Source organism: Ciona intestinalis, chromosome 9, assembly GCF_000224145.3.
Source record: "Ciona intestinalis chromosome 9, KH, whole genome shotgun sequence".
Taxonomy (NCBI): Eukaryota; Metazoa; Chordata; class Ascidiacea; order Phlebobranchia; family Cionidae; genus Ciona; species Ciona intestinalis.
In genome coordinates this window covers 6,290,424-6,303,287 of record NC_020174.2, presented here as the reverse complement: position 1 = coordinate 6,303,287, position 12,864 = coordinate 6,290,424, and the positions used below count along the sequence as shown (strand labels likewise).

The 12,864-nt window shown below is 37.3% G+C and overlaps 3 protein-coding genes across 4 annotated transcripts in view; all 3 read right to left on the bottom strand.

The window, feature by feature from the left end:
* con (connectin) overlaps nt 1–6,633 on the bottom strand; it is a gene marked incomplete in the record, with an annotated part of 129,125 nt that extends 122,492 nt beyond the window's left edge. The window contains 14 exon segments of one of the 2 annotated variants that reach the window (XM_026835743.1): nt 133–615; nt 676–828; nt 945–1,109; nt 1,318–1,448; nt 1,770–1,932; nt 2,184–2,308; nt 2,644–2,844; nt 3,135–3,265; nt 4,216–4,328; nt 4,571–4,768; nt 5,002–5,069; nt 5,262–5,831; nt 6,064–6,467; nt 6,542–6,633. In XM_026835743.1, the coding sequence (XP_026691544.1) occupies nt 133–615; nt 676–828; nt 945–1,109; nt 1,318–1,448; nt 1,770–1,932; nt 2,184–2,308; nt 2,644–2,844; nt 3,135–3,265; nt 4,216–4,328; nt 4,571–4,768; nt 5,002–5,069; nt 5,262–5,831; nt 6,064–6,175 (2,613 nt within the window). 2 annotated transcript variants of the gene reach the window in all.
* A 689-nt stretch (nt 6,634–7,322) lies between these two features.
* Nucleotides 7,323–10,173, bottom strand: LOC113474548. The gene is made up of 5 exons (XM_026836048.1): nt 9,659–10,173; nt 9,212–9,430; nt 8,758–9,029; nt 8,379–8,507; nt 7,323–8,078 (listed from the first exon to the last, which is right to left on the bottom strand). The coding sequence occupies exons 2-5, from the start codon at nt 9,370–9,372 to the stop codon at nt 7,816–7,818; spliced, it is 825 nt and encodes a 274-aa protein (XP_026691849.1). The 5' UTR covers nt 9,373–9,430; nt 9,659–10,173; the 3' UTR covers nt 7,323–7,815.
* Nucleotides 10,174–12,418: 2,245 nt separating this feature from the next.
* LOC100180275 overlaps nt 12,419–12,864 on the bottom strand; it is a 19,892-nt gene continuing 19,446 nt past the window's right edge. Inside the window, exons 39-40 of the mRNA XM_018813549.2 lie at nt 12,766–12,844; nt 12,419–12,577 (exon numbers count right to left, since the gene is read on the bottom strand). Of these exons, the coding sequence (XP_018669094.2) occupies nt 12,812–12,844 (33 nt within the window). The 3' untranslated portion in view covers nt 12,419–12,577; nt 12,766–12,811. The remainder of the gene's footprint in view (nt 12,578–12,765; nt 12,845–12,864) is intronic.

The window sequence follows — 12,864 nt, the reverse complement described above, 5'->3', positions numbered from 1 at the left end:
TATATACGCTGCTTGGTTGGTAGTCTAACCTTTTGTGAAGTGTTAAGGTGACAACTGTTGTGAAGCATGCCAAAATGTTATAAAACTAGGGTGAGAATTTCAAAAGTGACAAAAATGAAATCATGAATTTACCCGATAAATTGTTTGTTGTGATGAAGTCCTATGGACCATGGGCGATGGGGGTGTGACTTTATGAACGCCAGCGATCGGTTTAACTTCTCCGCAGTGACTTACTGAAGAAGGCAAGCTACCAACTTGTTGAACAGGTGCGACGTAAGGTCGCTTTGCTGCTGGTGGCTTGTCTGATGACGACAATGACGATGTGGATGACGAAATGAGTGACGTAGCCACATTTTCGTGACGTAATGATGATGTCATTGATAAATTGTCCTGTCTGACTGAGGTCACTGACTGTTGGTGAACCGACGCGCTTTCGCGTACAGCAGTAGCGGTGTATGATGTTTCTTGTAATTCCTCCATATAATATTCTGTGCTTTGTCTAGACTTCGATTCCTGTATGTGTTGTTCACTTTCCATTGTAACATCGGAAGTCATTACCTCTCGTAAAGTTCCAGGCTGTGATAGTTCTTCTGATTTTGCAGAATCATGCACGTTCTGTAATGTATTTAAAATTACAGCACTTGAAAAAAATGTCCATAAACTGTGAGAACTTACCAAAGCGGGCGGTCCTGATTTCCAAGGTGCTTGCACTTCGTGTGTTGATTCTTTGTCCTGTTTCCTAGATGGTGAAGGCGCCTTTACACTATGTACGCGTGACATAGGCGAAGATGATTGTTCCCGATGAGTTGTAGTTGTAGTCGTTCGTAGCTGAACAAAAAAAATGTTAAATTTTTTGTTTAGGAAAATTTAATAATTTTTCTTATAATACGTTGGACATGTCGCATCTTCATCTTCATATTCACATTTCAATTTTGTTTACTTACCACAGGCGGGCTCATGCGCACGCTTCTAATCGGCGATGGGCTTTGGTGCCTTTGTTTCAAAATAGATTTCCCTGTCATTTTCGAACTAGCTGACTGCATAGAGGAATGCTGTGTCTCGGTTCGTGTCGATTTCTTATCCGGTGAGTTTGAAAAAGTCCGTTCGCCCTGTATAGTGTGAAGTATTAGAACTTTGGAACTGTAACTACATACACAGTCTTTTGACTAATAACGGACTTCCCAACCAAAACGAACGAAATGCACTTGCACCAAATTCAAAAGTAATATTGGTACACCCAAACTCAAAAAGCTAAACTAAACTAATATTAGAGTTATTATATACAAGAAAAACTTCAAAACACAGGTTAATGCAAACCTTAACAAAGGCGCTTCTTTGCATGTTATGTTGATACGTTTGATGCGCCGACACGTCCTCGCCATGCGTCATCATCATCATACGACGTTCCGAATCTTCATCGGTTCGCCCACTTTTGATGGATCCGTCTCCTGTTGAATAACATTTAGATCAGTATGGTAATTGACGCAATGTCTATATAGTCCAATACCTTTAAACTTTACTTTAAAGTTTAAAGTAATATCTTTATAATCTAACTACCGCGAAGCGTTGAAAATGGTAGACGACTTTAAATATCTAAACCTGTAGAACATAATATCCGAATATCCTGATCGTGTTTTAAACAATTAACAACGGTCCATAGCAGTCGTGAGAATACGGTTCTATAATTCTTTGTTTACTACCAAATACGACGAGAAAATAAAATAAAAGATCTCCAATCTCCCCCCACCCTACTGTATATAACATATTACCTGTCACTGTAAGAACAGCAGTAGAGGTCGCTTTGCCTCCTTGGTTCGCAGCAGTGACCGTGAACCTCCCTGTGTCTTCTTCATAAACTTCCGCAATCGTCAGACTGAACAGATCGCCCTCGCATCGGATCTGAAAGTCGTTGGAATTGCGAATCTCCGCTCCCTTCAAATAACATTGAAAATTGTGTTGTTAATATGCACCATTACGTAGCTATAAATTTGCAAAAGTTTAGAGTAGAAAAATAAAACGGTTTGTATCTTGAAGTCACCACTATTGGAATAATAGCAGCGTTTATTGTGAAAAAACTTAGCACTGCGTCGTTGTAATTTACAAAATTCAAGCATATATTCGGGATACTTAAAAAAAATTGCTCATAATCTTAGCATTGTTTAAATATATTTGTTCAAACTTGCCTCTCGGTACCACTTGACTCGTGGTGTGGGGACTCCCGTTGCCTGGACAACGAACCTCACAGTTTCGCGTTGGTTCGCTTCAACGTTGGACAATCTTTCAGTAAAATCAGGGGGAACAGTGGTGGCTGCGAAAATAAAATAAGTTTACGAATTCGGCTATGGACGTCAAATTTTTATAATTTTCTGTTCGGGGCTTGTTTGCATAAAAACTGTGGTAATTTTATGAAAACAACACGTTTTACACTGTGTTGGAATTACTTTTTGCAGTATACAGTGGGCTGGGGTAAAAGGGTCATGTTTTCATTGCCTTTTGTTATAATACTCAGTGATTGTTAAAAAAATAAGAAAATATGGGACTTTATGTGCTTAACAGTATCCATCTAACCCCATAACTTACACACGCCTAAAACTAACATGTATAAAATCCCATATTTTATACATGGGATTATAAACCACTTACTTTCGACCACCAGCTCCGCCATACTGGAAGCTTTCCCATAATCATTGGACACCTGGCACGTGAAATGTCCCGCGTCTTCATCAAACACCTCGTTTATATGTAAGGACGCTCTTCCGTCCATTGAATACGATATCTCGTAATTCAACGAACCGGTCACATCTTCCCCGCCGTGGAACCAGCGCACTTCTGGTCTCGGTGAACCTGTAAGCGTGTGTGTTGGTTAATTAAACTTTTGATAATCTTTCAGCGACTCAATTGGTATAAAAAAACGAAACGTCGAAAATACACAATTGTTTTGGGCACGTCTCCACTAAAAAATGACCTACACTAAAACTTGTTATAATTGGTTTTTAAAATGCTAGGTTGACTAAAAATAATTATTATTTGTAAAAAAAGAAAAAATGCTGAAAATTCAAATAAATAATTTTAATACACTTTTTGCAAAAAATGGATTTGATTTTATATGAAAGTCTATTCGTCATATCACTGACCTGCCACAATGGCTTCAAACGTCGCAGATCCGCCCTCCACGGCAATAATGCCTTGCAGAGGTTGGACGAACTGTGGGGAAACCGACATCGTTTGTTCTGCGTTCGACATTCTTGCCTTCGTGGTGGGAAAACTGAAAACGGAAATAAAATCCAAATATTAATCTAGATAAAAACTATTTCTAAAATTTTTAAATATTTTAATTTTTTGTTTTTCTTTCTTACATTTTCTATAAGTTTTTATTTGTTTATAAATAATCTAGTCTAAAAATGGCTATTTTAAAATACTTGGCAGCGTCGAAATTCCACATAGGCCTTACTGCTACATTGAATATCATTTGTTGCTATTATTATAGGAAATGAAATACTTATTGACTTACTCTAAATTCGACGTAAAAACTGTAAACTACAGTAAGAGATTGACTAAGATAACTTTAAAACAGGCAAATAATTTCCTTCAACGAAATATGTAAACCTGAGCTGAAAAACAAGCCGCCGTTAGCCGTGTAGTTCGGCGTGCAAGACCTAACAAACAAATTACGCGCATATAAGTATCTCTATAAAGCAAAGAAGGCTCACGTGGCGATAACCAAGCTCACGCTGACTGGTTTGAATCTCCTGGGACAGAGCGGGTTTTTATATCTTAAAGACGGCGCTGCATGCCACTAGCACCCTGATTCGTTTGTATTTTTAGGTCGGAGAGCGGCTGTCATGACGTCATACATAACAGACCAACTGTCGAATGCGTCTAACGAGAAGCATCGCTTGACAAGTTTCTAATCATTCGCAGTGGCTGGCTGAGACTCTGCTTTGCCTCAATGGGGACAAGACTTATCTCATTATCATTGTCTTTTAGCTTGGTCTGCATGTTGTTGCATAATAGTTTTGTATACAGTACTGTGGGGTAAGATGGGATGCCGTTAACACGCAAATGCCTTTTTTACAACTGCTTTTTTCGAGTGGCGGGCTACGTTTTTCTATGAATATTCTTTGTTTACTAACAAAATGGGACGATAAAAATGAAAACGTGTCCCGTCTTACCCCACCCTACTATATACATACAGTACATAAAACATTAACTTACGATAAACTACGTGACGATGTTTTGGCTTGATGAAACGGACGTACGGTTTTTGATTTTTCCCGGTAGAAATTCGCGCTCACAACGGTTGAAGCTGTATCGGAAGAAGCCTCGATCTATATATATAGGAAACGTTGTGAAAATAAATCTATTTTTAGGATCAATTTTTTTAACAGTTTAGTGCAAAATCTGCCATGAGGCATTTAGCTATAGTGTACCGACAAAACGGCTATAGGAAAATACTAGATGGAATACCAGTACAAGATATTTCGTAATACTCTATATTAGGAACGCATTAAACTAATTTGGTTTTAATTCTCTTATCAACCCTAACGCATGCTAAGGTGTGAAAGATGACCGTTGAATCTCCGGAAGAATAGTCGTGGGTGTCATGAGAGGATTGAAGGTTTGACGAGATTCCCCTGAAGTGATGAAACGACTTCTTTGGCGATTTATTTCGGGTTCGTGGCGAAGATCGAACATCAAATAACTTCTGTCTTGATCGTGGTGAAAACGAGAGGTCTGACGACTTCGACACACCAGCAGAACGGGTTTTCTATGAATTATAAGGTCGGGGTAAGATGGTACATTTCATTCTAATGTGTTGTCCCATTTGTTAGTAAAATATTTAATATTTTTTAAACCGTAGCCATGGTTTTAAAGGAGCGACGTTAATTGGTAAAAACATGATTAGAAAACATGGGATATTATGTATTAAAAGTATCACACCTTAACCCACTACCATATGCTTTAAAAAGATTTTGTCCGGTTATATTTAGCAACATTTACCTTTCGTGGACTTGTGGATCTTGGACTACGTTCTGGCGATCCTTTAACCGAGACTGCTTTAATTCGCACTGTGAAATAAATGTATTAATTTAACATAAAGGACTATATAACGTTCTTTATTGATTTATTTATACATTGGTATAAATACATAAATAAGCTTAGCAGTATATTTACATAAGCAGCTGAGGTGTTGGGGTAATGGGAAAAATCTGCGCTAATTCGTTGGCTAGTTACATTAAAAATTAATTTTTGATTTTTACCTGGTTTTAAAAGTTTGGCTTTTAAGTTTTTATTTCGGATGCCTGTAAACGGGTCACGTGTCAAGAGGTCGTCCGTTACTTCACTGCTGTCGTCCTCGGGGCGCCCTCTAGCGTGGTGAGCAAGAACAGGAGGTACAGTACACGAAACAGCATCAGCAGCAACTAAGCAGTCAGTATCCCATACTGAGGAAGAAGAGGAGAGAAGAGAAATGCTCCTGGAGTGGATGTTCTCATTCTGCATCTGGGAGTTTGGGATGTTGGCGTAAGTGGAAACATCTTTCCCACTGGGGTGACAGGTCGTTTGGTTCATTTTGCTCAAAGTGATTTTTCCTCCGATTTTCTTTTCTTTTTTCTTCGGGAAAAAACGATCGCGAAGTCGGCCGAAGCTTCGCATTCGTTTTGGCGAAATTGTTTTGTCGAATTTACTCTTCGTGCGTTTCTGCGACACCGTAACAGAGAACTGGTCGCCAACGTTGGTTCGAAGTGGATTCGTTTTCTTTGACAGACCGTCCATGTCCTCGCTTGACTCCGAGACCGACAGTTTTACGAAATTCCGATAAAATTTCCCATCTAGAAAATATTATAACTAAAGTTGTGATGATTCTTATATTTTCTTTATGTTTTGTTTTGTTACATTTCATGATTTTATGTTTAACATGAATCGTTATTAATTTTAATGGTCAACTTAAGGTGATATTTTTTCTCTTTGTTATTGGGACCGGCTGACCGCGTGCATTAAATAACGTGAATAAAATTGAGAAATCGTATTCTTACTTTACAAATAGTTTCACAACTTGCATACCATTTGTGTCTTTCTCTCCTTGCTCAAGGTCGACCTCTAACGGTTTCTCCTTTTTCGTCCTCGTCTGCACAACTCGTACTTGGTCGACTCTCTCTTCAGTTCGAACGCTCATTTTATCAACACGAAATGCGCGCCAACCATGACCGTTTTCACTTGCGTCTCCAGAGTTTATATGACTCACTGTTATTTTCCGTGAAGGCTGGGCATTCGGAACCGACAAATCCGAACTTCCCGCATTATTCTGAGACACAGCCACTTCAATTTTCTGCTGTGCTTTCGGTGGCCAGTTACCCACCACACCAAACACTGGGTCGGCGTGTAGAAGCAAGTCAGTGTTGCAAGAAGTCACCGATTCCAAGTCCTGAGACCTCGGAGTCAGATTATCCGCATCCAAAGCGGTGTTACTGTAAGTTTTAAAATGTATATGATTAGGTTGGTTTCGAACCTGTACCCTGTTGTCTAAAGCCGAAATATTTACCTTGTAACGAAATCCTCGGGTGAAGAAGTTACGGTTTGTGCAGCAACAGGTGAAACTTCAGCCAATTCCGCTGCATCGGTTGCGGTATCTTCGATCTAATCATGAAAACGTGCGATAATATGTGCTTAAGGTAACCTATCGTATCCCACTTATGTCTAAAAGTTACGTTATATGTTGAAAAGTAATGTATTGCCTACAGGACACGTATGACGTCTCCGTGTCCACCGTATATAATTTCAGTAATCCAAACAGACAAGGCTTAATGTGACACAAATTTAGTAATTTAATTAACCAGTCTAACCTAGTTTTACACAAATATCTTTACAAAGCTATCAAATTGAATAGATGTAACTTATTTGTCCTCGCATTGTGGGGCAACAACAGTCGTTACAACACGGGTGTTCTATTTCATACACCTCGTGTGTAAAGTATCTCTTTTATCATTCGTAACAAAGCATTAGCCTGCACCACCGTCTACACTAAACTCCCATGTTAATACATTACTGTTAGTCTTACATTATTCTATGACATTAGATATAGATACGCTATCCGGATACATTTATAACTCGGCTTTAGGAAACTAAACGAGCATAAATATAGTAGGTTGGGGTAAAATGGTTCATGTTTTCATTTTTATTGTCTCGGAATTATGTAACCGTGTCCTCACAACTCCAAATGAGCGTTTTTAATTTAATAAAACACGCTTAGGAAATATGGGATTCTATATTTATCCATCTTACCCCACAGTACTATAGAAAGGTATAATACATAACCAGACACATAAAGACAAGGCGTTTTAATATCGTGTCGTGGGTAACACACGTGTGCACAGTGACATAAAACTACGAATGTTGAAAAATGCATGCAATATAATACACGTGAGTGATAACAACGTATTTAGTGGTCACGCTATACATAACCATTACTCTAGAAAGTTATACAAGTACTTCTATATGACAGTGTTTGGTAGTTATAGCTACAAAGGTATGTGGGCAAGGTTAAAATGAAATACAAATACGGGTGATTATACAAACATTAAAAAGCTTTAAGAAAACAGTGTTTACAGATATTTTTCCCGCTACGAGTTAGGTTTGGCACTTGCTTGGATTACATTACTATTACGGCAACACTGTACGGCTTGACCGTACGCAGCAATACAGCGTCAAAACGTGCACAATTTTTGGTGTTTCAAAGTAAAAGTGCAGCATGGCTACGCGGTGAGTTCTACACGAAAGTGGTTGTGCGAGTTATTTTGCTTTCTAAGTGCTCGGTGGTCACGTGAGTTTAAGTACCTTCGTGACGTCACTTCCGCTACCGGACCAAGCGTCGGACAAACGATTTTTGGTTAAACGTGGTGGTTTTTGAGGCACTGCCATGCCCCTGCTGTTGGTAGAAGCGCTTGAACTGACTGAGCTGTTGCTGTGTGACTGCCTGATGCCACGGATACGATCTTCGACTTGAACGAACGAGGACATGAAATCAGTGTATGTCGAATCGTCATCGTCGTCGGGAGGATTGTTATACGAAGCTTTGCGAGCTGAAATATATTTAAATAATATTACGTGAAATGTAAATTATTACGGGAAATTATAACTTTTTAAAACAACAAAGAAAAAACAATTACTTTAAAGTTTTTAAAAATGTGTATATATATAGTTGGTTGGGGTAAGATGGTCCCAGAAAACTGTCTGCAGAATTTTATGACCGTCCTCACGAGTGTAAACAGTGTGTTAATTGTTAAAACTTAGGAAATATGGCAGATTATGTTCTAACAGAATCCATCTCACCCCATAATACTATTCGTATATTATATTAAATTTAAGTGAATTTTACAAACCAGTTAAGACGTTGTTATTATCGTGAACAAGATAAACATCGGACAACGACGAAGGCGAACTACTGGTCGTTAAACTAGAAGTGCTTCCTTCACTTTGACCATCCAGTAAACTCTCACGGTATGTTACAGCTGAAATATATTCGTTTTAGTCATGATATTAATAAAATTTTAACTACCTAAAAATGTGTTTTTTTTTACAAAAAAAAAAACATTTTTGGAGACAATTTACTGCTAATTTGCATTCAAAATGACCTAAGTTACATTTAACAAATTTAAAAATAACCTATTTACATTAAACCTAATAACCTAAATTTCCATTGAATAATAACCAACATTTAAGTTCCTTATTTTTCTAAGAATTCAGCACATGCTTACTTACTTTCCAATGATGTTGTATCTGAATCCTCACAAACCAACGGCCTCTCAAATATCCGGCCTTCTCTTGGCGTGTTCGAACCTCGTGGTTCGTTCTCTTTTTGCAAATTCTCGTCAAGCAAGACTGACATATCATAGGCGGGTGGGGGAGGGGGGAATTCCGGGGCGGCGTCATTTTTAGGGGGTGAATTGACCCCTAAATTAGGCCTTTCGGGTTTAGAATGCATTTTTTGCTTCACCCGTTGGATAAGGCTTTGTAGAACTGATACTTCGTCTCTAAAAAACAAAGATAAAAAGTTTTATATAATATTTCATTAGACTTGATTTTAATTAATTACATATTTCGTAAAACTCGCTCTTTAACTTAAAGTTATACCATTTTTTTATCTGATTAACCCAAAAAAATATTCTAAAAAATTTTAGATGCAGAATAAAATTTATTTTTACAACCAATATACCTCATCCTGTTTACGGTGGCCAAAATATCGCGTTGTTTTTGTTGCATTAAGTTCCTAAATGGCAGAGCTTTATCCAAACCAGGCGAATCATCAGCCAAACTTTCTTCAGCTTCAACTATGATCGGAGCAAACTTATGCGTTCGCTGTGATTGCTCATCCATACGTCCAAGCACTTTCGTATCAAATAACTGGACGAGGTCGTTTGCTTCATCCGACGTTCTATATAGGATACAATGTAAACCATTGTGGAAAAATGACACATCAAACACTTTGTAAAATGTAGTTTTTCAAAAAATTTAGGTTTAGGTTAAAATCTTGTTTTTAAAATCTTTAATGTTAAAAATATTCCTGTAAATTAAAATCTATATTTTATGTTTTTCATAAAGAAATATATTTTACGAGCATTCTGTGTAAATAACCATGATAACTTTTTATTGGATAACTCACCGAATTGAAGACGACTTTTCCTTGATGACAGAAATTACTTTGTTTAATTCATCGTTCCAGGCCTCGCACTGTGTTGTGTTAATACATTACAATATATGAACATAATACCACAGGGCGCTTACTGATTACCATTAGGATAAAAACCTAACTCGATGATAAAACAAAGGAGTTGTAACCTTAGCAATAACATGCACCTTGTGCTGGTGTTAACAAGCATTTCAAAACACTATTAATGGAAAACGACCGTTAATATCAAATATGGGTAAATCGTATACAGCTTTGCACCCAATGTGTATAACTTTGCAAGCACTGGTTCACTGTGTACCGGACCATATCATGTTATACAACACATAATATAATTTCTATTTAACTTTTAAAAACGATAGCAAAGATCATGTTATTTAAAGAACGAAAAGAAAGGAATTAACAGCAAAACGACAGTTCTTAAAACATGCAATGGATGAAAAGTGTGGGGAAGAGCGTCAATTAAAAAGCGAAGCTGCTGCAACAATAATATATAACTAACTTAAATAAAAGCACCTACTTCGTCAGTTAGAGCAAAGAATTTCTGCAACATCTTAGACGAAGAAGCCGCATTTCCTGCTCTACGTTCAGCAGAACTCATCTCCTTCGTTATTTTCTCCATAGCTCGGATAATTTCCTCGTATTTAGGGCTTGCTGTCGTCAATCGTTCGTTGCAAGATTTGGTGAAAACTGACCACAAGTTTTGAGCCACCTAGTAAAAGGTTGAGTCAGTGTTAAACTTGATAAAATAATTCAATAAAGAAATATAACGAGTCAGACAAAAGGGTTTTTGGTCAAAACTGGGCAAGGGTCCTTTTAGAAGCATAAAACACCAGTAAATAAATGAATAAATGTAACTTGTTTACCCATACATGGCATAGCAAAGCTATTCTTAACTAAAACATCACAGAGAATGGAACTAGCAGCAAACCATACTAAATTTAAAAACTAAGCGGGCAAAGGCGCATGCGAAATAATACCTTTACATCCGCAAGTAAGGTTTCAGCTTCATTCTGAAAGTGACGAGCTTCCCCGCTATTCTTACAATGAGTGATCCTCACATCCAAGTTACACAGGCGCTCCTGAAACTTCACCAGCTTGTCCGTATGCTGGGGAACAGATTAGTGGGTATTTTAAAACACAATTGCAAAACTTTAGTATTACTCATAACTAATTTTTAAACTAAATAGATTTAGGCTATGCAGCTGTTATCAATATCATTGATTTCAGACATTTAAAAAAAATCAAGTTTAATTCATATATATATATAATTTATACCACACACTAAGTTTGTATACACTATAAGTGGAGTACAACCTCTTTGTACAGAATTTATCATGCATGGCTTTGAAACCACTATTTTAAATTTGAAAAATACCTTAGCAGACACTACATCCAGCTAAATACACAAGACGCTTATGAACAATGGCCCATACCAGTGGACAATCATATGTTGTCTAAATTAAACTGCCGTACAAACGTACCGTCTTATACTCGTGACCAAACCAAGCAGACACTTGTTCAGCCTCCATAGAATCCCTGTATTGTTGCCATAGTTGTTTCCACCTTGAATAAGCAACCGATACTTCCATAGTAATTTCGTCCAACGAACGACGATTTCTGGCAGTCTGAAAAATCAAAAAATTACAACTTCAGTGTAAATGTACTCAAAGTTAATGGAGATAAAGGAACATTTTAGCGGACAATGTGACTATTTATTACAATTCAGAAACTTTTATAAAGAATATTATAGTATAAGCATTTGTATGAATGTAACTTGCCTTATCCTCTTGTGGTCATAAAAGACAGCCTTTATAACACATGTGATCTGTTTTTTATAAAGCGATTATATGATATAGAATACAAATTTAAACATGTAGCTTTTTTGGATCTAAAAAGGTTATCGAATCCTGGCACAAAATAGTAAAGCCCATATAAATCTATGCAATGAGAAATACAAACCACCCACCTTTCCGAGCTCAAATCTCTCAATAATCTGATGGACTTCAAAGTTAGTGGAAGTAACTGCATTCATCAGTTCATCTATTTGTAGCTTTGTTCGGTCATGACTACGTAGCATAACATTCAAGTACGTCCCTTTTTTAGGGTTGGAACTCGATCCACTCCATTGAGAAAGTTTTTCCCGGTTCAGTAAATCTTGTTCCGATTCTTCAAGCGCGAGCTGGAGCTGGGGTTGAGGGATTTGGGGTTATTAGGTTAGTCTCTATTATTAACCTAAATAAAGTATACCCCACCTTTTCAATGTAGTCAAGGCATTTCTTGGCAATTGCCAGAGCTTGTTTATAATTCCTCATCCGAGAGTTAAGCATCTGGTATCGTGTAAGAAGAGCCGAGATCATGTTGTTGACTGGATGTTGATCCTTGTCCTCCTGCTCTGTGGATGTTGGGAGCGTGGACCGGATGCGCAGCATCTCTGCGTGCTGGGACGAGGAGACAGTTAGAAATCAGGAGTACCAAATTACAGGTTCACTACCAAAAGTAAAATGAGGCCGGAAGAGATAAAAATGGATTACCAAGTCAATTTATTGAACTTGCAAACTACTATTGGGTGCTGTTGTTATAACATTACAATAAAAAGTACGTAAGAAATTGACGGCATATTTATATATGATTAAAAATTAATTATTTTATATAACAAGAAACAATGTATCAAAAAAATAAAGATTTACAAATAAATATAACACCACACAATCAGCCAAACTATAAATTCTTTACCTTGACAGTTTTTTCAATCTCAAGATGCAAGGACTGCAGCAAAAGATGACTATTCTCCAGTTGATCTGAAAGAGCAAGATTCTCCTCCTCATCTCCTCCGAGACGAACCTCCTCATTTAAAAAGATCGATTGCTCAAGATTTTCCAAAGAAGCCATCACCTGGTGGGAACAACTTGTTATAAAAAAAAGTTAATAATTTTTAGCTATGAAAAAACTTTATTCTCGTTGAAAAAACTTAACCTTGTCTTAAAATAAAATTTATTCTCAAAGATTATTCTTTACAANAAATATTTTTTGGCAAATATGATATACATGCTTAGACAAGTCCTATATCCAATCCAACGCACCTTGTTAATTTTATCTTCAATTGCTTTCCACTGAGAGTCGGTCTCTCTAGTACACCAGCTTTGTACTCCATGATTCCAAGTTCCATCATGCTGACTTTC

Excerpts from the sequence above, each read along its gene's own strand:
- LOC113474548 (XM_026836048.1), bottom strand. The coding sequence starts at position 9,372 with ATGGATGAGCAATCACAGCGAACGCATAAGTTTGCTCCGATCATAGTT. Across the intron at positions 8,508-8,757 it reads AGATACAACATCATTGGAAA|CTGTAACATACCGTGAGAGT; the intron begins GTAAGTAAGCAT and ends AATATATTTCAG. Across the intron at positions 8,079-8,378 it reads TAATAACAACGTCTTAACTG|CTCGCAAAGCTTCGTATAAC; the intron begins GTTTGTAAAATT and ends AATATATTTCAG.